The following is a 21,918-nucleotide window of genomic DNA, read 5'->3' as shown; positions in this document are numbered from 1 at the left end:
GTGTTGCGACCACCAGCACGGGTATAAATGGTTTTTTTCATGACACACATTTTCACAAATCGCACCATGGGCCTATCCATTCTACTAACACGCATTCCATCACTGTTAATTAAGTGAATACATTGAACGGACTCAAGCCTAGCTGGTAAAGTCTGCCTTATTGGCCTATTTGATCAGGGCTCCTTCAGTGTGAGACTGTTGTCGGCCTGTTAGAGACAAAATGGAGAAGCTAATTGGGTCTGCAGCGAAGTGGTGCATGTTAATTATCGCCTGTTGGAAAAAATGGGGTTATAAAGTTCCCTCTCTCAGTCCTCCCTCCCTTCTTACTCTTCTCGGAGGAAAACGGTCTCTTGTTCTTTTGTTCAGCTTCAAAGTACTCTCCTCCCACCCCCCCGCCTATCATCAGATAAGAAAAACATCATACTAATGCGTACGCAGCTGGAGCAAATAGAAAAAAGGCATGCCTTTGTCCCTCCTGTTCAGCTTCACATTTTGTTTTCCAAATTATGATTTCCTGCTCAGCATGCACCAAGGGCATGTTTGCTTCCCAAGGATTGAATGTTCCAACACGTTCAAGACCTTCAAGGCGATGAAAAAGGCACAGTTGAATCTAAAAATGGGTTCTAATACCCCAGATGATACAGGAACATAAAAAAATAAAAATAACATGTTTATTTAAACCACACAGTCATTTCTGGACATCAGGAAAGTGAAAAGTGCCTCCTTAAAGCCCGCTCTGCAAAGAAAACGAGCGGTGATGGAGTTGACGTTCACTGTGAACACACACTGAGAAGGTACAGCTTTCAGCTGCATTAAAGAGATTAGCATGTGCTGTCCTCAGTGTAGGACAGGGTGCTACAGAGTGTCAGACAGTAAGGGGGTCTTTACACTTTACACATGTATAGGAACAGTGTGTAGACTTACACGTGCTCAAGTTGGATGACTATAAGCTGCTTTGCTTCTCGCTTGACACACACACACACACACACACACACACACACACCTTGCACCTCTATCCTCACATGCTATGCCTTTCACTATGCCTTTAGTACATCATATCAGAAGCGCCGGCAGCCGTCATCCTGTACGCATTGTTTTTCTGTGAGACTAATGATAACAATGTGTAAATGTGCACACAGGAGCAGCAGCCGACAGCAGCTCTGTTGTGCTCTCTGCTCCGCTCACAGTCATAATTTTCTCCTTAATTAGACGTTATTTCACCGACAACCCATCCCCTATTAATCACAATGCTCATTTTTATGAAGCCGTAGATAAGCTGGTTGCTGGACGCTGAGCCCACGGATGCTATAGCATGTTGTTTCAAACACGTGTGTTAACATGAGCATGAATATTGCTATCCCGTTTTTGATCATATTCGGGATGTGGTGTTTACATGGCACACAGAGAAATTGTGTTATTCATATCTCCGTACAGGCTCGCTGACAGCTGTCTGCTCTGAGCGCATCCACCTCTCTCTCTCTCTCTCTGTGTCTCTCTCTCACAAAAAGCTTCAGTAAAATATTTCAATGATCTGGTCATTATGATATGATAAAAGTACACTAGGAGCCCACTCTCATACACATTAAATATTATAAGAACAGCTGATTTCTGGCGCTTCAGCGGGCAGGCGGTTTCTTGTGCGTACTATGAAATAGAATCCTGCTGGCGCCACTGCATCATATTAAATCTTCATCTGCATCTCCAAGAGTTCACGTGGTTGATGCAGATGTAATATCCAGCTCTGCTGCGAGGGTAAGGTTAAAAAAAACATATCATGATTGCTGACATTAAGCATGGCCGGATGGCCCGTGGCCACAAAAGGTTGCTCTGTGGTCACCAAATAGGCCCTGTATGTGGCCACCTGTGGCCACCCAAGCTCAATAGCGCTCTAGGAACGGTGCTGTCGTTGTTTGAGGGAGGGAGGAGAGCGTGTATGAGGCCGAGGCATGAAGGGAAAGAAAAAGACTGTGAATGCAGACTGTGAGAGAATAGGTTTACAAAAGAATTTGAGTTTTCAATTAAAACTGTGTCACAGTTAAGGAGGGCTGTTAAGTTGCATTAAATGGCTTTTACTGGATTGTTTTTACAAGTTTACATTTGGACCACCAACACTTTTTTTATTCAATTTGAATTTGAGGGCCTGGTGGCCCATGGGGCCAGTGCTGAAAAATATTTGCCCTGCATATGTAATGAGCTAAAAACATTTCTGAAAGACACTTTTGGCGTGCATTTCCTCCTTTAATGCTGCTTAAATGCTCCTAAGACAATTGTGATATGTCAAATTGTGTGTAATTCTTGTTAAAGGAATACACCACCGTTTGTTGAAATAGGGCTTATCACGGTCTCCCCTGGCTGTAGAGAGGTGGGCCAACGCATTTTTTGTCTCAGTGCAAGTAATTAGTTTTTTTTTTTTGTCTTTTGTTGGCTCACTTTTACTCACAACATGCTAACCGGCAACATAGGATTCCATTCACTACGCTAAGCTAACTAGCGGCGGCGCTGCCGGTGTTGCACCGGACTAAAACGATGCATGCACAAAAAATGCGTTGGCCCACCTATCTACAGCTAGGAGAGAACATGATAAGCCCTATTTCAACAAACGGTGGCGTATCCCTTTAAGGGTGCTATGTCTTCTATTTAAGAACGGTCATTCTAAGGTACTACTGATATTTCCAAAATGTTCAGAATTGCACTCTGATCCCCCGTACAGAGGCTCATTATGATGATGTGTGTGAGTTAATTTGACTTTCCTAACGCATTTAAGTACAATATATGGGGGCACAATGCCAACTCGGCATCTGTATACAGTACAAACTCCATTCAAATTTCAAATAGCTTAGTACTGCAGATCAACTGCACATTATGATGCCACATACAGTGTATGAATTACATAATGCAGTAAAGCTGCAGGAGGTAGACTTTCAAAAACAAATGCCAGAATTTGAAGTAGAGCGAGACCTCCTCCTGCAGCTATCCCTCTCCCCTCTCTGTCCAGCCCGTCCCATCAAATGAGCAGGGGCTTCATACAGTAACATTTAACTTAGTGATATAGGCAAAATTGTTCTTTGTAGTGTAATGAATCAGTTCACTAAAAAGATTAATACAAAACGGTATACTGAACGGTTCCGTGCTTGGCTGGAGCTCTGACTCTAGTTAGAGCAGGGCGATATGGAGAAAATCAAATATCACAATATTTTTGACCAAAAACATTAATGTCCATATTGTGGCTATATTGTAGGGTTGACTATTGGTGCTTTCACAAAATATTAACAAAATGGTAGTTTTGATAAATAATCACCAATAATGTGGATACAACAACTAAGTGGGTAAAGGCAAATAATAGAACAGCTAGAACAGTAGTTGTAATTATGCATATGGACTACATTTCACCACCAGCGACATGTAGTCCAACACCAGCGTGGTGGCGTGGAGGTGCACTAAGGATAAAAACAAATGAAGCTCCCTGCAATCTTAACCCAGAGTTAAGTGGGTTAGGGCTTTGCCTCATGACCTACTTCCCCTCCCAGGCAAACACACTGATACTTAACAAGGATACCTAGTCCGCAGAGAAAATCCCTTTCAAAGTACAACTTTAATACTTGATGGACCGGAATATTACACTATTTTCGAATGTTCCTACGTTGGGTAGGTATTCGATATGCAAGTTAGGTATTCGAATATTCAGTTGTTTTGTTCTTCAATAATGCAGAATAACATTACATTAATGCCTTTAATTAAACTGCTGTGCACTGTTTTTCATTTCAGCTCTGTGCGAGTCTTTACTGTCTTTCTCTCCTGTCCTGTTTCACCGAGCACAGGGCTAAACCATAGACTGTATTATTATTATAATAATAATAATAATAATAATAATAATAATAATAATAATAATAATAATAATAATAATGGACTGAACTTCCGGGTCTGAAAGGTGAAGCCAATGAGAAAGTGCCTTAAAGTGCATTCCATCTCATTTCCAGCAGGGGGCGACTCCACTGGCTCCAAAAAGAAGTCTGTTTCTATATAGAAGTCTGAGAAAATGAGCCTACTTCTCACTTATTTATTACATTAGTAAACATTTACATAAATGAGTTTATGGCCTCAATCACTAGTGTTATGATATAAGTTTAGTGTCTTTCGAGAGGGGGGGGCGTGGTTAGCTGATGGACAGGGCCAGTGCTGACACATGTGGAGTCTGACTTTACCCAGCCAGCTACAGGTGTGTGGATAGTCTGAGAGAGTGAGATTCAGATTGAGATTGTTTCCGGAGGGAGACAATCACGGAAACCGCACGCTTCAGGCTTCAGGCTGACGTTTCCACATGGAGAACACGGACGCTGAAAGACTATTCTCGTTTTCCCACAACGCAACTTTGTAAATACACCTTTTCAAATCTGAACAAAATACATCGAAGAACGGCTGGTGCGGACCGCACGGAAGAAAGGCTGGAGCAGCACATTAGAAGGTGTTGGCCGGCTCGACGAGGGTGATACCAGAGGTAGCAGGCCCGGCTGCACAACGCAAAATGACACGGAGGCTGGGCGAGTCATTCAACACAGCACAACCCCTCTTAGCAGTCCCTCCAGAAAAAATTGCAGATTTCCGCGCAAAATATGCGGGGCTTGCATGATTTCATAATCCCCGCATTTTCGTTGCAAAAAAGTCCCATATATCTTAGCAGAAAGTTGGAAAATGTTGCGTTTACTTCACACGAGCAGCCATTTTCCCCTGTTGCCATGGGAACGTTATGAAGTGATGTAATTACGCAACGTGAACATCATCGAAAAGCAGGGTGTTGGGGGAAATCTTTTTTTTCCTCTTTTTCATTAAACCGCAGTTTTTGCAAGTTCCCGCAATTTTTGCAAGTTCCCGCAATTTCATTGCATAAAATTGCATAAATATCCCGCATATTCCATCGCATTTTGTAAGAAAACGTGCCGCATAATCAAGGATTTTTGCCCGCAACAATCACAAAAAAACTCTGCATTTTTCTGGAAGGACTGTCTTAGGTAGAAAAGTGTTCACTCATCCAGGTCTCAGTGTACACTCATCCTCCGTCTCATTCTCACGCTAAATGCATCACGCAGGGAGAGCAGACCAATGCCATTAATATTACCAGCTAGGTTAGCCTTTAGTAACTGTGTCTTTGTTATAGGAGCCCAGGTTAGCTTAGCATTGTACCATTAGTTTCAAGTCTTATTTAATACAGCATGATGTTCTTTTAGTAAATAACGGTCCCGTTTATTTTAGAATAGACGATAAAACAGGGGATGCTTTAGGACCTGCCAATCAGGACAGAGGCTTAGCAATGCTAACCATGCTAACTGTGGACATTAAAATAGACCTCGACTTGTTTTTTGCTGTTGTCCGTGTTTTCATCTTAAACTTTAGCTAGCTTGGTATTTGGGACAGCCCTAGACTTCAGTTATTCCAGCTATTAAAAATCGGACTCCAATGCCAGAGAGTGGAGGATAATGGAATAGGGCTATATGTTGTTAGTTTAAGCTGAGCATGTGATTCGGACTTTCTAGTGATGACCAGACCCAAAACGAATCTGCAGATATATTTTTTCAGTGGTGATCCAGAATGAAAATCTGCTTGTAATCTAATGTTGCTGCAATTTTCATGTAAGATAACGATTGTTTTGTTTAAAATCTGTGGGGAAATCGGTCATAATTCTGCGGGCGCAGATTCCACGTGGGCCTGGTGATGACCGATTTAAATTATTAGACTTTTACCTAAGGATCACTTTTTCATACCCCACCCCTTATCCCCAACAATTGCTATAACAAACAAATATAAATTGACAAGATAGAAAAATAGAAGAAGAAAAAATAATATATACTGTATATCCTGAAAAATATCAACAATGATCTATTTCCTCTAGCTACAACAACCTTATGTACTCCTGGCCTTCAGAATTAAAGCAGAACATTTTAAAGAATCAGGACAGGATGAGGTCTGGCGTAGAGGGGCATTTGGGATTGGGTCCCGCAGGACCCAACGCAAATCTCGAGGGAGCGGGTGGTTTGAACTTTGCTGCGGGCGGGAACGGGCGGCTAAAAAATACACTGCGGGATCGGGATGTAGCCTAGCAACAGGATGGAGTCAATAAATGATGTGGAAAAGAACCTTGTCTTTACAACAGAAAAACAAAGCAAGGAGACGCACGGGATTGGGACCGCAGTCGGTCAGCAACATTCTCTTCCTCCACAGCAATATTACGGCCAAGTGATTCATTTGTCAAATTAAAATTCATTCATTCAGTTTTTTGGTTTATCTGTGTTTTTTGCCCCCAACGGTGCCTTCCAGGCTGGAAGGCGCCGTTGGGAGGCACTGGTTATGGTTAGGGTTAGGGTTAAGGTTAATGGTGCGTTCTTTTTGTCTTGTAATCGCGACTAGTAGCTCGAGTGTGACGTCGAAAAACGAATAACCGCGGGTTGTTGCGTTCTTTTTGTCACACAATACTACGAGTCGGAGAAAAGATGGATTTTTGTAACATTTTTAGTAACATTTAGGATTCTATTCACCCAGTTATTGACACATTACACAAATATATTTCACAGTTTGATACATGAAAATTACGTTTTGATTAACGTTAACGTTAAGCTACTGCTCTGCTTTCTGCTCAAGACTCGGCTTAAAGCCATTGTTGTCATATAGCAACCGAGCGTCTCTAGCCAATTTCAGCTGCACAAGCTACAAAATAACTAATCAGGCGGTATTTAACCCCTAATAAGACTGTAGCGACATGCCTATAGGTAGCAGTATACAGCGCTATGTGTATGACTTCTTCATTTGGTTACAACAAAGACAAAAGTGCTTAAAATTGTAGAAAACCACAATGTTTACTACGTGTGATGCACGACGTAGCCATCTTTGAAAGTGAACTCGGGGTCCTCTGAGTTCAGACGACTTGACGAGTCGTAAATACGACCTCAGTAGCTCCGGAAAACAACTCGTAGATCGACTTCGGTGGACAAAAAGAACGCACCATAAGGGTTAGGTGCCTTGAAGGCAGCGGTCGCAGCGCTGCCTGGAAGGAGCAGTTGGGGGCAAAAAACACAGACGAGCAGTTTTCTGAGCCACTCACAGCCTACTCTCGTTGCTATTTGTTAATTAGGTCCGACATAAAGAGGCGTGATGATGCCAGTGTTATTGAGCATAGGCTGCCTAAGTTTGAATGTTTTTATTCTTATTCTTATCTTTTCAAACAGAATACCTGCGACATCTGGCTATGGCTAATCATTTTAAACCTGCTGTTTTTCATGTGGTTTATCATGTTGTATTTTTTGCAAAGCAGTCTATTTTTATGTGCCGTGCGATTGTGCAAAGTTTTTGATAAAACAAAGTTCTTATTATTAACAGCCTATTAAATGACGTGTTTTCTCATGCGGGACAGGAGAAGTCACAAAATGAATGCATCTCTAATATTGTATGGGCATAAATTCTCAGAGTTTTGCGGGTGTGGGCGGGAGTGTAACACACACGTGCAGGCGGTAATGGTCAGAAATTCGGCAGAAGCGGGATGAAGAAAGCAGACTCGTGCAGGGCTCTAGTCTGAGTTAAAGCTGCACTAGATCATATTTATGCATTAACAATGGATTACATGACTAATGGATCACATGACTATGTGTAATGTGTGTCACTCATAGTAATGAACTCACAGATGTTTAAGCCTTTCAGCTCATTCTTTTGTTTATTTTTTAGTCACATACAACTTTATTGTTTGGTTCAGTATACCTGCTCTCATCAAACTGCTTTCCAGCAGTAGCAGCAGCAGCTATATTCATTGAAAAATCTCTGATAAAGCCATGATGTCCATGTTCGGACACCGTTTGCAGCTATTGGCCATATCCGGGACACATCCGGTCTGACACAGTTTCCTGTCTTTTCGCAGTGCTTTTCCTTTAGCGATCACCCTCGAGGTGCAAATAGAATTAATTTACACACATCTACGAATCTACGTGTGAATTGTCATTCATGTATGTGGACATCCACATGTCTAATCAGTGTATGAAAGTGACTTTGAAGAGAGGAAGCAGTTAAAATGTGTGGGCGAGGCTCAGGTGGCGGTATAACTTTACATTCAAAGTGGAAATGAAGGAGCTTTTACAGCATCATTTGGAGTTGTTGAAGCACGTCTTTTACTGTGAAGAACAGAAGTACGGTCCCGGATGTGTTGACAACTGACATTGATGTTAATTTGGGCGACTTGTTAATACGGTAAATGCCCTAAAAAACCAGCAGCGCCCAGTGAGTTTTTACAGCAAGGATGGGTCCGAGTATGGCCAAGGGTAGCGCACGGCTACTTCACTGGTGTTAGCTTCCTGTTGCCGCCTAAAGCAAATAGTTGCAATACGATATACCATTAGAAAGCTAAGAAGTTTGACTTCAGTTTGACACCATTGAAATAACTGAAAACATTACAAAATGATTTATATTCGTATTTGAACAGACAATTTTATAGAACTTTAGCCAAAACGTGACCAAGTCGACCCAGTTCCGTTAACTGGTGAACATACTGAAAACTTTAGCAGCTAAAGAACATGATATTTCTATTAGGAGTTGGTGGAGACCAAACCAGAGCTAAAATGAGAGTAAACATTGGACTGACAATCATCAGGTGGACACAAACACAACTTCAATAAATGCTGATGTTGCTCTGTGTCTGTTGGATGTGAAAAAAAGACAACTGTTTGATAACAGGGAGAGACAGTGAGCAGAGTTGATTGAGTAGCGTGAGTCGTTGATTGGCTGGAACGTGGTTGGTTGTATTTTGGTGCACAGCCTGTGCCCCTAGTGTTTTTTTGACATTTAGGACCCCTGTGTTGTCTCCCGAGACCGGGTTTTTCCACAGTGTATTCAGGGGGAAGGCAGCTAGCGGATCAAGGAGAGATGCCTACCATTTGAAACAAAAAGGAAATCTCGCTGAAACCGTGCAGGAACTCATAGTGCACCTTTAAGATGGATTTTCATGGTTTATGGTGTTTTCTGTGTGGCGTTACATGTTCTACCTGCATCAGTGTGGGTTTCCTCTGAGTGCTCCAGTTTTTTTCCCACAGTACTAACACAAGCAGGTGTAGGTGAATTGGAGTAAGTTTTGCATATGTGTGTTTGTGTTAGCTGTGTGATAGACTGACAACCTGTCCAGGGTGTACACTGTCTCTCACCCAGTGGATGCTGGTATAGCCCTCAGTCCCTGATAACCATGAACTGTATAAACAGGTACAGACCACAAACAGTGGAAGAGACAGAGAGGACCTTTGTACCTGCAGTTCCACATGTTTACTTGTAGTATAGATGGATGGATAGAAGTATTTCCTTCTATCCATGGCTGCTAAAGAGGAAAAAAAACCTACTTACCCAGGCCATTCTCACAGTCTGTAAACTCCAAGGAATGAACAGCTCTGTCTACTCCATATGGACCCATTAGTGTCCTGGTAGAGATAGAGGGATGAGGAGGATTGAGAATAGAGGGAGCGAGAGACAGAAGAGACAGAAGAGAGGAGAAATTAAGTACATTGCCAACTTTAAGAGCTAAATCTAATTTTGTACATGTTTTTCCTTCACAGATTAGACATTTCAGTTGCAAAGCTACAGTCAGACTGTGACAACTCAATGTGAGAGAGCGCATGAATGGGTTTGACTTTGTGATGAATACAGAGCCTTAAGCTTGATTTATGCTTCTGCTGAGGCTCCACACGGAGTGTTTTCCATAGCTTGCGTAAGCGCCCTGAAGTTTAGACTTGCAAAAAGCATGCTATTGACTGTTTAATTTATGCAATGATGAAAAAATTGGCAAAAATAAATGGGGAAAAAAAATCCGCAAACAGTTATTCGGTCTTCAGCCAAGAATGTTCATTTCTGTGCATCCCTAGTTTCGCCGTGTTTTAATGCTGCATTAGTCACAGAAAATGAGCCAAACAGCATGCTGGGTCTGCTGCTGCAGTCCCTCCTCCTAACTGCCCGTTGCTCCAGAGGAAGTCTCCCGCTACAGCTCAGTGTCCCTTCTATCCATTTTATTTCTATGGTACACCCACAAGAAATTTGACTCCGGTTTGTTGCCCTTGTACATAATACAGAATAGACATACTGCTAAAACAGTGAGTTGGACAAAGATTTTAAAAAAGAATTACTGCTGTGTAGAGATAGAAATATGCATATAGAAAGTGTTTATATACGTACACACATAAAGATAATAGTGCAATGGTGCAGAGTGCAAATTATGCTGGAATAAAATATAGAATAATAAAAGGTTGCTTCTATTTACAAGGTAGGGGGACATGAAAGCCTATACAGCGTATGTTTAACAGGTATTTACATGTTGAGAGTATGTATTTAACACTATAGTGCAGTGTTTATAATGTGAATTCATGGGTATTAAAATGTTCGTCTGCCTTTTTTTGTAGTGGTGCCATTCATATTTGTTCTCAAAGTGAACTGAATACCACACAACGTGGTTATGCTACGTTTGAGGCAAATCATTTTTGACTGTTCGCCCGATTCATTTTGAAAGATGGATGGATTAAAAATCACATGACTCCTCCATATGCACTGTTAACACAAGAGCACCCCAACACTGAATGCTGGCTAGAGAAATGTATATTCAGCTTGCAGCGGTGTTGAATAAAAAGTGTTGGTGTGTGTGTGTGTCTGCTGCCACCTCAGACACCATTTGCATCAAAGAATGAAGCATCACTCTTTAGAATAGTCTTATTCCAGAGGCTTTCTGACAGCTGTCCCCCCACATATGTCCATCATCACATCTAAAAAATATACTCACCTTTAAATCTTCTAACCGAACAGAACAGAGATACAGACTCTTGGCTGGAATCTTTTTTTGTTTAATTCTTGGAAGAATATGGAGTATATCGAGTTAGTCCGTGCCAGTACGGAGCTAGCATTTACCTACTAGTATTATAGAATATGTGTGATTTTCAATGTGTTATGTTTCACACATGTCAAATATAATGTCTGTTTATGACCTCATACTGTATTTAAAATAAATATGGCACAACATTGAATACAGATTGCATTGCTGTAAATGGTGTCCTAACTACTAGTTCTCATATGGAGCCAGTAGTAGTTTTGGTAGTCTAATGTCTGAATATGACTTGTTATATCTTGTTTGGTATATTGATCATGTGTATGTATGTATGTATGTATGTATGTATGTATGTATGTATGTATGTATTATATATATATATATATACATACATGTTTAATACCAGGGTCTCTCCTAAGTGGAATGCAGCCATCATTAATGGTTGTGCTTTTCCTACTATGACATGTCAACATGTCTGCCGTGAAAAAAGGTTTATAAAGATATCGATATTGATATATTGGACTAGCTATCTTCTTAAATATAGGATCGTAAAATGACATAAATGTCTTTTCCTGGTTTTAAAGGCTGCATTACAGTAAAGTGATGTCATTTTCTGAACTTTTCTGATCAGACTACCTAGCTGTTTTATTATTTGCCTCTACCCACTTAAGTCATTGTATCCATGGTACTGATGATTATTTATCTCAAATCTCATTGTGTTAATATTTTGTAAAAACCCTACAGTATCGCCGCAATATCTGAATGCATTTGATCAAAAATCTTGTGATATTGGATTTTCTCCATATTGCCCAGCTCTACTTCATAGACTGTCCTCAACGCAGCTGACTCTGGCCACACCAGAATGCTCATTCTCCTGGACCTCTCGGTGCCTCTGCAAAATAGCCTCGGGAAGGAACTTGTAACAACAGAAAACTTAGACTGGACAGATAGTCTAGCTAGCTGTCTGGATTTACCCTGCAGAGATCTGAGGAGCAGTTAACCATAGTCCTCAGAAATCCACCGGAGTTTAGAACGCCAACACAAAGAAAGAGGAAGGGGATGGACAATGAGGAACTGGTGGATCTTCCGGCGGTACCGGAGCAATCCCGTGAATTAATCGTCGTCAATATAGACAATGGCTTTCATGACGCTCCGCGAAAAGGTTGGACATCTTCTCCTTGATGTGGACGGCTGCTCCATCTGCCCATCCCCACCAGTCCACAACCTGGCCGTCGTTCTGGACTACGCCTTCTTGTTCCAGTCACACATTAAATCCATATCACCAAATGTCCTTTCCGCCATCTTAAAACCATCCCAGCTGCCAGGGTCTTCACCTGCACCAAGCCCTGGCAGCACATCACCCCCACACTCATCCACCTTCCCATTCAAAATCCTCAACTACAAATCACACCATCTCCTCACACCAACCTGTGTACTACTGGGATATTAAGAAAAAAAGTTCCACGCAGGACTCTGGAGCCTCCAGGGCATAGCCTTGCCAGACGTCTGCGCTGTCTGAGTGTCTTCTTGAGCAATAGGACTTACACTTCCCTGTCTGGTTGCCACCCCAAAGACAAGGAGGCGTATCAATATTTCAGATGCAGGGAGTTCATCAGAAACAACATGAGACTGCTGTCAGTGAAACAATGAGGCTAATTGAGGACACACAGAACTTCAAATCAAAACACCATCCTTGCCGATGAAATCAGCAGCAGAATTTTAGCCTACTTTTCACAAAGTCTAAAGATAGGAAGAAGTGTGGGGCATTATTTATAATACTGATGACACATGCTTTAAAAGATTCTTTAGAGATACTATCATAGTGAGTGAGAGCCCGATTATGCTTTTTTGGATGTTCCCATCTTGTGTTATATAGTTGTTTGTGTGCGTATTAGATATATAATAAAAGAATAAAAAGAATAAAAAACTAATTTCACTCCAAACTGAGCTTTCTCTCCCACATACAGCACTTTTTCGCAACTGCCTTAAAACGGTCTCGCCCACATTCCTGTTTGAAATTCTTCCATTAGTGATGTCACAGATTGAGAAAGCCAGCCCAGTTTTTCCATACGCGCTGCCCATTGGTGCTGCCTGAGCAAGTGCAGCCCGCCCAGTGGCTTCTTTGAATTTGATTGACCAATCACAACAGAGTGGGCCAGCTGACCAATCAGAGCCGACTGGGCTTGTCAGGAAGGCGGGGCCAAGAGCTCAGACAGAGTGTTTCTGGCAGAGGAGCTGCAGCAAAGGACAGTATGAAAAAACATCATCTGTTTTTTGAACATCAAAGCATGTAAACCTATTCTAGGAGACCCCAAAAGTACAAATATGATGCCGAAAAAGAGTACAATAGGGGGCTCTTTAAAAGTACCCTGAGGAAATTTCATTGTAAACAGTTATGGTTTTTTGACATACACAAAACACTCTCACACACACAAAAATGTTAGCTCAACTTTCACTGGTCACGTGATCCCAACTGAGCCATCTCCATGACAACCGAGCAAACTCCATCAGCACATCAACAGATCTCTTTGACGCCAGTAGGAAAAGCACAGATGTATTTAAGAACATTCATGATGCGTTCCACTATAGGGAAGCCCTAGTACACTTCATGTTGGCTCACTGGAATAGCTAACTGGCACACTGAATGGAACTCAGCCATCGTTCATTTTTTTTCAGTCAAGAATGAACTTTCATGTTCAAAATTATGTTTTGGTTTGCATTTAACAACCTTTAAATTAAATACAGTGGATGTATTTTGAAGGCTATTAAAAATGTATAAACTATGAACTACATATAAAATATGAACTAGCCTACATCATTTATCCATAAAAAAAAAGCCAAATGAGAGGCTCTATGCCCCGGTTACAGGTCTTTCTGAGGAGATCATTCTATGTTCATTCTATTTAGTCCATTTAGTTCCATTGCAGTCAGCCTTACCCTTATTTATTGTTTACTTCATATTAATGTTTAATATGTTTGTTTGTTTGTTTGTTTAGGTTTGCACCATTCACCAGAGCAAACACCACATATGTGTAAGGTATTGTGGCAATAAACCCTTTTCTGATTTTTATTTTATTATGATAAATTGGCACCAGGGTAGTAAACACAAAGAAGAGCCAAGATTTCCTCCTGCATTCTTTTTCATTTTTATTTTTTATAAAGTTTGCGGCCTGGTTAGGCTTCAACTTACAAGTGACATGTTGTTTTGTTGTAGTACACAGTAGTGGCCACAACTTTGCTACATGTTGACAAACATTACATTTAGTAATTTTTTTGTAAGCAATATTATTTTACTTTTTTTCTCTTTTTTTACAGATTAGGCTATTACACTTTAACTTCTCACTGTTTAAGGTTGTAGCCTATAGACCAAATGATTAAATCAGAAAATAAACAGCAGGCAATCGATAATCAATATGAACGACAGTTGCAGATATCATTACATTACAGCCCTTCATCTATAAAAGCGCTAACTTCATATAAGACCAGAAATCCGATGTAGCATGCAGTTTAAGCCACAGAATTGGCATTATTTCGAAGGCAGACCAAACACAGCCGCTGCCGTTGCGCGCGGCGCACGAGCGGTATAGAGGACCGAATGGATGGAGTCGGTCCCATTCGGTGGAATGGTTACCAAAAATAACAGCGGGAAAACCCGCTCACGTGCTTTAACCAGGTTGTTCTACCAACGTGTTGTCGATAAAGAATGCGTTCCTCTCAACACCCACATGTAACACAATACACGTCGACTCTAAGCACCTCCATTTTAACCCTACACGCAGCGCCACGTTCGCTGCTTTACCGAATGACAGTCTGCTTAGCGCGCGAAAAAACGCTGGTTCCCCCCACATACAGTAGGCTACCCTCTACGTTCCACTTGTTCTTCCATAAAAGAAGCCGTAAACATCACTCCAGCACCGCCGCCACAACATTCACTTCCATTCACTTCAACAATTAGCAAAAGTAGAAAGACAGCAGCCAGGGTTTCCACCACAGACACCTTCAGCCAACATCCCCCTGTTTTTTTTTACCTGCTAATGATGACAGCTCCTTTATACATGACTGAAAAGGTTGGCATTTTGACATTGGAGCCAGCTTCTCCGGTAGGACGGACGGACGGACGTACGGTCGGTCGGTCGGAGCTTCCCCAGCCTTCAGCCTCCAGCCAGCAGCAACATGATGGGCTGTGTGGCTGTGTGGCTGTGTGAGTGTGTGAGTGTGTGCGTGCGTACGCAGGCAGCCTGTAACGCCAGTTAACCACACTGTCCGCTCCAAACGTATCCACCTTCACCCGGACATTTAATCTTTTACGTAACTAAAGTCGCCGAAAAAATTGAAAAGGTTTACAATGCAGCTGAGGCTGGAAATTTTTTAGGTTTATCTCTCACACATCGACTCCCGGTTATTTCCCCTGCCTGTTGGACCACAGCGATATTTAGCCTATATTTGTTGCTGAAGTTGCATTAGCAGGAAAGAATATCCTCGGCAAAGCAAAGCAAGCCCCAAGATTATTGCTATTATTGATGATTAGACATAATTTCCCCAGTTACAGTTTGTGTCACCTCAATATTTTTGCCTGCTTGTAAATATAGGTGGGGCTGATGGACATTGTTAGAATAGAATAGAATAAAAAAGCAAAGTGCAAAAAGTGCTGATGTATTTATTGCACTTTGCTCTTTTGTGCCAAGATTTACTATTGGAGTTCAGCAGCTTGATAGAGGTTGGGATAAAACCATAACTTGCAGGCATTTCTTTATTTTTTTATTTAAACTTAAATAAAAAAAGAAAGAAAGTGTTTTTAAAAAAACACACACACACAATTAAATTAAAATTAAAAATAAATTACCTTATTATTACATTAAAGAAATGTTGAGAATAAAATAATTCCTCTGCCAGCCCACTACACAACAACTGAATTTAAACGGAGCAGAATGGGTTTAGATGCCTTTAAACACATGAATACATAAGTGCCCCGCTCTCCATTTAGTAAAGCAATTTTAATCCTCAGTTGACATCCACTACTTAGCATTGTCATTTATCATTCAGGCCACTGAGCAGCAGAGTTTTTTATTTTTTTTAATTTTAAATTTTTTTTGCTGCCTGGTAATAAAGATACACACTGCAAGTAGTGATGAGGGATCAGAAGTACACACTGCCTTGTTTTAAAAGGACCAGTGTGTAGGCTGTATGGGGGATCTATTAGCAGAAATGTAATATAATATTTATTTTATAATGAAATGAGTCAACAAGGTAATTCATCCATCCAGTTACAGTTGTGTTTGGGAAACCCCCATCACAGAGCCTTATAGACTTCTTTAATCCAGTTTAATGGCAATACAAGACGCGTTTCCTTCCCACCAAATTATGTTGTGTTGCTCACCTACTTTAAATAGGTGAATGTTAAGAATATAATGAACCTGTGTTAAGTGTTATATGATGGTCTAAATTTTTTTTATTACACATTTGTGGCTTTTCTTTTTTGTTACTTTTTTCAACGTTTTTGTTGCTTTATTTTTACACTTTGGCCGCTTTTTTCGACTTCTGTCGCATTTTTGTCGACATAAAGCCCTACAAAAGTCAGCAAAAAAAGTTCCTTAGCCATCATAGAATTTAGCAAATCAAGCAAAACAAAGATTATATTTTTTTAAAGCAGGCTACCACACAGCCGTCCCAAAGTCGGCAAGATGTGCCTAAATCTGCTTTGGTTTGGTGCACAACTAGAGGGGCCAACCAAGCTATTGCAAACCTAAATTGAGATGCGGGCCATATTAAAATTTGTGAGGGGCCGGGTTGGGCCAGCGGGCCTTGAGTTTCACACCTATGGTCCAAATGCTGCTTCAGAACAAACCCATTCTTAATCATCGGGCCGATTGCTTGGCCTCCTGTGTTGCTGCTTGTAGCTTTCTCCAGAACAATTGTACTTCGAAATAACTTGCTGAAGGACCCCAAAGCACTCGATAACCCAACTGACGGCCTGTACTACTCTGCCTTGCAAAAGGCAAAAGGCAGTAACTTCGTTTTTGGTCGAAAATAAGTTAATGATATTTTTGGGACATTCAAGACATCCTTGATCATGTGGATAAGTATCTTGAGTCAGTTTCGTTGTTTTTCGAGAAAATAATGGGTTGTCTCAACAGTAACTTCTAAAAGCCCAGGAGAAACCAAGGCAGAACACCATAACACTAGTAACTGCTCTTTGACTTTGTTTCAGAATGCTCATTTTTTGTTACGGTTCAGGATAGCAAAAAGTACAGTAAATGGCTATAAGTAATTGTAAATCATTAGACATACCATGCCATGATCACTACATTATATAGATGTGTTACTTGAATGATTTTGTAAATGGTGATCAGCAACCAAATATTGATAATTTGGAAGTCACTGCCTTTTGCCTTGGCGTGACCTTTCACTTTTTGCAGACAATACAAATGCAGAATACAGTAACTTCAAAAAGTTTGAGCTTAAGATTTCTTATGTAGATACATTGCATCTAACCAGTGTTCTACCTATAATTCATTTGGCTGGACATTTTTCTCGGTTCCACACTTGGCGAGTTAAGATCTTTTGCCTTTGTAGGGCAGTACTGACTTTCTGTGTACTTGTACTTCAGAGGAAAACATACATTTACTTGACAGAGTAAGTTGACAGAGTCTTGGTGATGTGGCCTGGGCGGTAGAAGCAGGGAACCCCGGCTGAGCAGCGCGCAGAATGGCCGGAGAAATAGGCGCAACAAAACAACGTGCTGGAGAGCCCCAACCTGTCGACACATGTTGCAGCACGGCTCAATCAGTCGCCGCTCGGCTACAGCTCATCTAGAGATTCAGCGTGTCCCCTATTTCATCATTTGAGTGCTGCGGAGGAAGGTCTGGCTAGTACACACAGCATTCCTGGGATGGGAGCAAAACGTGCTCTGGTTTATTGGCATTTCTTTAAACCAATCACAATCGTCTTGGGGCGGGGCTAAGCTCTGCACGGAGCCATGGAGCCTCTGCAAAATAGCCTCGGGAAGGAACTTGTTTTGGTGGAACATGTGTACGTTCAAAAGTTGTTTTAGTGGTGCAACAGAAAACTCCGATTGGACAGATAGTCTAGCTAGCTGTCTGGATTTACCCTGCAGAGATCTGAGGAGAAGTTAACCATAGTCCTCAGAAATCCACCGGAGTTTAGAACGCCAACACAGAGAAAGAGGAAGGGGTTGGACATCCGGCCGAAAATGAAGGACATCCGGCGGAATTTTCTGCGGCACTGGAGCAATAGATAGACAATAGCAAGACTTGGTAGACGGCAATGAGTTTTTGGCGGATGATCAGTTTTTGGTAAGACACCTGTAGCCGGTGAACCGCAATCAATGAGCCTTGTGGGGATTCAGCAACCGCGCATGTGTGGAGATTAACAGAGATATCCCGATTTATAGATAGATACAAAGTCTGCAGACAGTTTTACTTAATGTGACAAACAAGAAAATATTTTAAAGTTTTAAATGATCAGCTACTGGCAGCTTTAATGTATCAGCCAAAGCCAACATACAAAACCTCTGGATGAAGTGTACTGTACTGTATGTCCATGCAGACTACACATTCATTTGGCACAAACACGAATGACCAACATTTTTACTATCAAGCTAAATACATGTGAACATTTCCAAGAATACCACATCAGCTCAGCGTAGCCTCATAATCCCTGGCACGCAGGCACAAACAACTATTTGCCAGTGAAGTTGGCGTAACCGACTGTGAAACAGCTGAAAACATACTGTACCTGGCAGAACCCAGAGGCCCTTTCAACCTTTGGAACATGCCTCGGTTTTTGTGGAAACGCCTGGATCTGATTCTAGTTAACATTGGCTCTGCTTACTCCCTCTCATGGTGCACTATGGCTGCCAAGCAGATAACGTAGAGTTCCCATTGATGAGGAGATGATACGCTTATGCCAGAAGGATAATACACACAAATCCTTATAGCACAACAATGTGCTAATTATAGGCCTTTTATAAGAGGGCTACTCAATTACTCCAAAACAGTAAGCACAGATTAGGCTACTACATTTCTCAAAACTATCCACACAATAATATTTTACTATTTTACTATTTATATTTAAAGGGGTGATAGAATGCAAAACTGATTTTACCTTGTCATAGTTGAATAATGACAGTTTAGTGGGTAATTAGGACATACATAGAACCTCTAAATCCCATTGACACCTCTTTTCTCTGCAAATCTCACTATTTGAAACTGCCTCTGAAAACGGGCGCCCCTGGTTTTTGTCCATAGACAACGGCCGGGTGCCCAACAACTTGAAATCAACTATGTAGAGGTCAAATATGGGCCTTTTACGAAAATTGATGTCTAATTGCAAAATTTTCAGTTCAGCGCCGGTGCTGCCTGTGTAGCTGCCTCGCCGCCTGGCCTGCTGTGAGGTAGATGGAGCTCAGTCACGGCTGGCAACCCACAGCACTCCATACCCGCGCAAAGTCACTGTTTTGGGCTAATGGACAAACGAAACGCCGCTGCTCTGACAGAGCTCCAGGGCCTGCAACTCCCCTCTTCCTGCTAGCTAAATGCCCGGTGTATGTGAGTGAAAGCACGGTCAGCGAGCTTGTTACGCCAGCATTCTCTTACCAAAGGTTCCAGTTACTCTTTTAATGTGTGTAATTATAATGTGTTGAGTTATTATACAAACGATTGGTAAAGTAAACGCCGCTTGTCCGTGAGTCTCATTGATAGAGCCTGCGGCTGGATGGAGCTCTATCAATGAGAGCTAGCTAGCTAGCCTCCTCTTAGAATTCCTCTGGAATTCACAAAAATTCATTAACTTGAAATCTGACACAGTTGTTAGCTTTATAAAACATTTAGTTAGATGTTGTATACGTGGCGTGACGAAATTCAAACTGTAAATATACTCGAATTACGCCGAAAAGGAAGCTAACTATCCGTGATTTGTAGCTAGGATTGAAGGGACAGTCACAGCTAACGAAACACCTAGTCTTCACAAATATTAATTAACTTGAAATCGGACCCCATTGTTAGGTTTATAAGACATTTAGTTAGATGTTGTGTAAGTGGCGTGACGAAATTCAAACTGTAAATATACTCGAATTAAGGTGAAAAGGAAGCTAACTATCCGTGATTTGTAGCTAGGATTGAAGGGACAGTCACAGCTAACGAAACACCTAGCTAGTCTTCACAAATATTAACTTGAAATCGGACACCGTTGTTAGGTTTATAAGACATATAGTTAGATGTTGTGTAAGTGGCGTGACGAAATTCAAACTGTAAATATACTCGAATTAAGGCGAAAAGGAAGCTAACTATCCGTGGTTGGTAGCTACACATAGCTAGGATTGAAGGGACAGTCGCAGCTAACGAAACACTTTGTCTTCACAAATATTCATTAACTTGAAATCGGACACAGTTGTTAGCTTTATAAGACCTTTAGTTAGATTTTGTATAAGTGGCGTGACATGTGTGTAACATGTGGTAAGAGATTGCTGGTGTAACAAGCTCGCTGACGGCGCTCTCACTCTCACACAACGGGCCATTTAGCTAGCAGGAAGAGGGAAGTTGAAGGCCCTGCAGCTCTGTCAGGGCAGCAGCGTTTGGTAGTCCCTGCTGTGGGCTGCCAGCCGTGACCGAGCTCGAAGTACCTCATAGCAGGCCGGGGTCTGTGAAGGAAGGCAGGCCGGGCGGCGAGGCAGGCCGGGCGGCAAGGCTGCACCGGCGGGCGGCGAAGCAGCACCAGCGGCTGAACTCCGACACACAGTCTTACCAAATTTGCAATTAGCCATCAATTTTCGTAAAACGGCCCATATTTGAGCTTTATATAGTTGATTTCTCGCTTAAAAAAGTCTCAGAAGTGAATTTAATAACGAAATAGCCCGACAAACAATGTATAACTTTGCAGTGTCTGAAATATGAGGCCTGCTGCCAAGTCTCCCATATGTTTCTATGTAGTTTGCTCAAACCAATCAGCGCGTAGCTCATTCTGAATATTCATTAGCATACCATATTTGGAAGAAAAGCTCTTGTTCCAAATAGAGCCATATTCACTGGGTAGTTAAGGGCCTAATAAAATAGCATTCTGGCAATTTTCAGCCCAACCAATGTTACATACCCCATTAGGAGACCTTAAGGAACAGTGTAAAATACCCTATATAATCATTCTATCACCCCTTTAATATATTTTACTTGCTTGTATTCTAGAAATAGAGTTTTTATTTGGGGGAGTTGCTCACAGAAACCTTTGAAAAGATGCACGATCAAGTAAGGCTTGTATCATGCGGACACGCCGACCGTTTTGTTGTCATAACTTAGAATTCCTCATGGGGGAGACAGAAACTACGCACTATAGCTTTAATCACAATGGGCCCCATTTTAACGATCTGAAACGCAAGTATGAAACGCAAAACGCAAGTAGCTTTGTGGGCGGATCTCAGGTGCTGTTGCTATCATACAGGCGGGATAAATGAGTCTTGCGCCTGACGCAAATCTAAAATGGGTTGGTCTGAAGTAGGTAGGTGTGGTTTGGGCGTAATGTGAAAATAACCAATCAGAGCATCATCTCACATTCCCTTTAAGAGCAGGCGCGCTTGTTCCATGGCGGATTGCTATTATGGCAGCGGATTTGCCTGGCGCACACCAGCAGGAGCTGTCTGGGATGCGGTTAAGTAATAAATGCCCATCTTGGCCGGGTGGCGATGTTGCTGCGGCCTCTTGGGCGCATCTTCCCATGTCTGGAGAGGATTGCTGCAGCCATGGAGCGTGGGCCTCCAAACGCACCACCTGCTCCTGTTGTGCCCCTTCCTCCTCCCCCCACTACATCTCCGTCCACCCGCTCCACCAGGAGCGCATCGAATGTCCAATCCCACCGTAGTTCAACATCACGTCTCCTTAAGTCCTCTAATATTTCCTCATTTATGTCATCAACAAATCCATGATTCAAGGAAATGTTGTGTAAAACACAACAAGCCACAAAGAATGCTGCGACTTTTTGAGGACTGTACTGCAAAATAACACCAGGGAACTTTTGCGCCGGAACACGCCTCCTCTTTTCGCTGAACCGCCCCCGGGAGCGCAAATACATTCCCTAATTTACCGACG

The 21,918-nt window shown here is 41.8% G+C and overlaps 1 protein-coding gene across 1 annotated transcript in view; it reads right to left on the bottom strand.

The window, feature by feature from the left end:
• Positions 1 to 21,918, bottom strand: part of si:dkeyp-72e1.9 (syntaxin-binding protein 4) — a 105,050-nt gene that overhangs the window by 47,976 nt on the left and 35,156 nt on the right. Inside the window, exon 2 of the mRNA XM_039824931.1 lies at positions 9,364 to 9,437. Coding sequence (XP_039680865.1) covers positions 9,364 to 9,437 — 74 coding nt within the window. The remainder of the gene's footprint in view (positions 1 to 9,363; positions 9,438 to 21,918) is intronic.

This window comes from Perca fluviatilis, chromosome 15, assembly GCF_010015445.1.
Source record: "Perca fluviatilis chromosome 15, GENO_Pfluv_1.0, whole genome shotgun sequence".
Classification (NCBI taxonomy): Eukaryota; Metazoa; Chordata; class Actinopteri; order Perciformes; family Percidae; genus Perca; species Perca fluviatilis.
The sequence above is the reverse complement of the archived record's forward strand: the minus strand, read 5'-3'. Positions and strand labels throughout refer to the sequence as shown.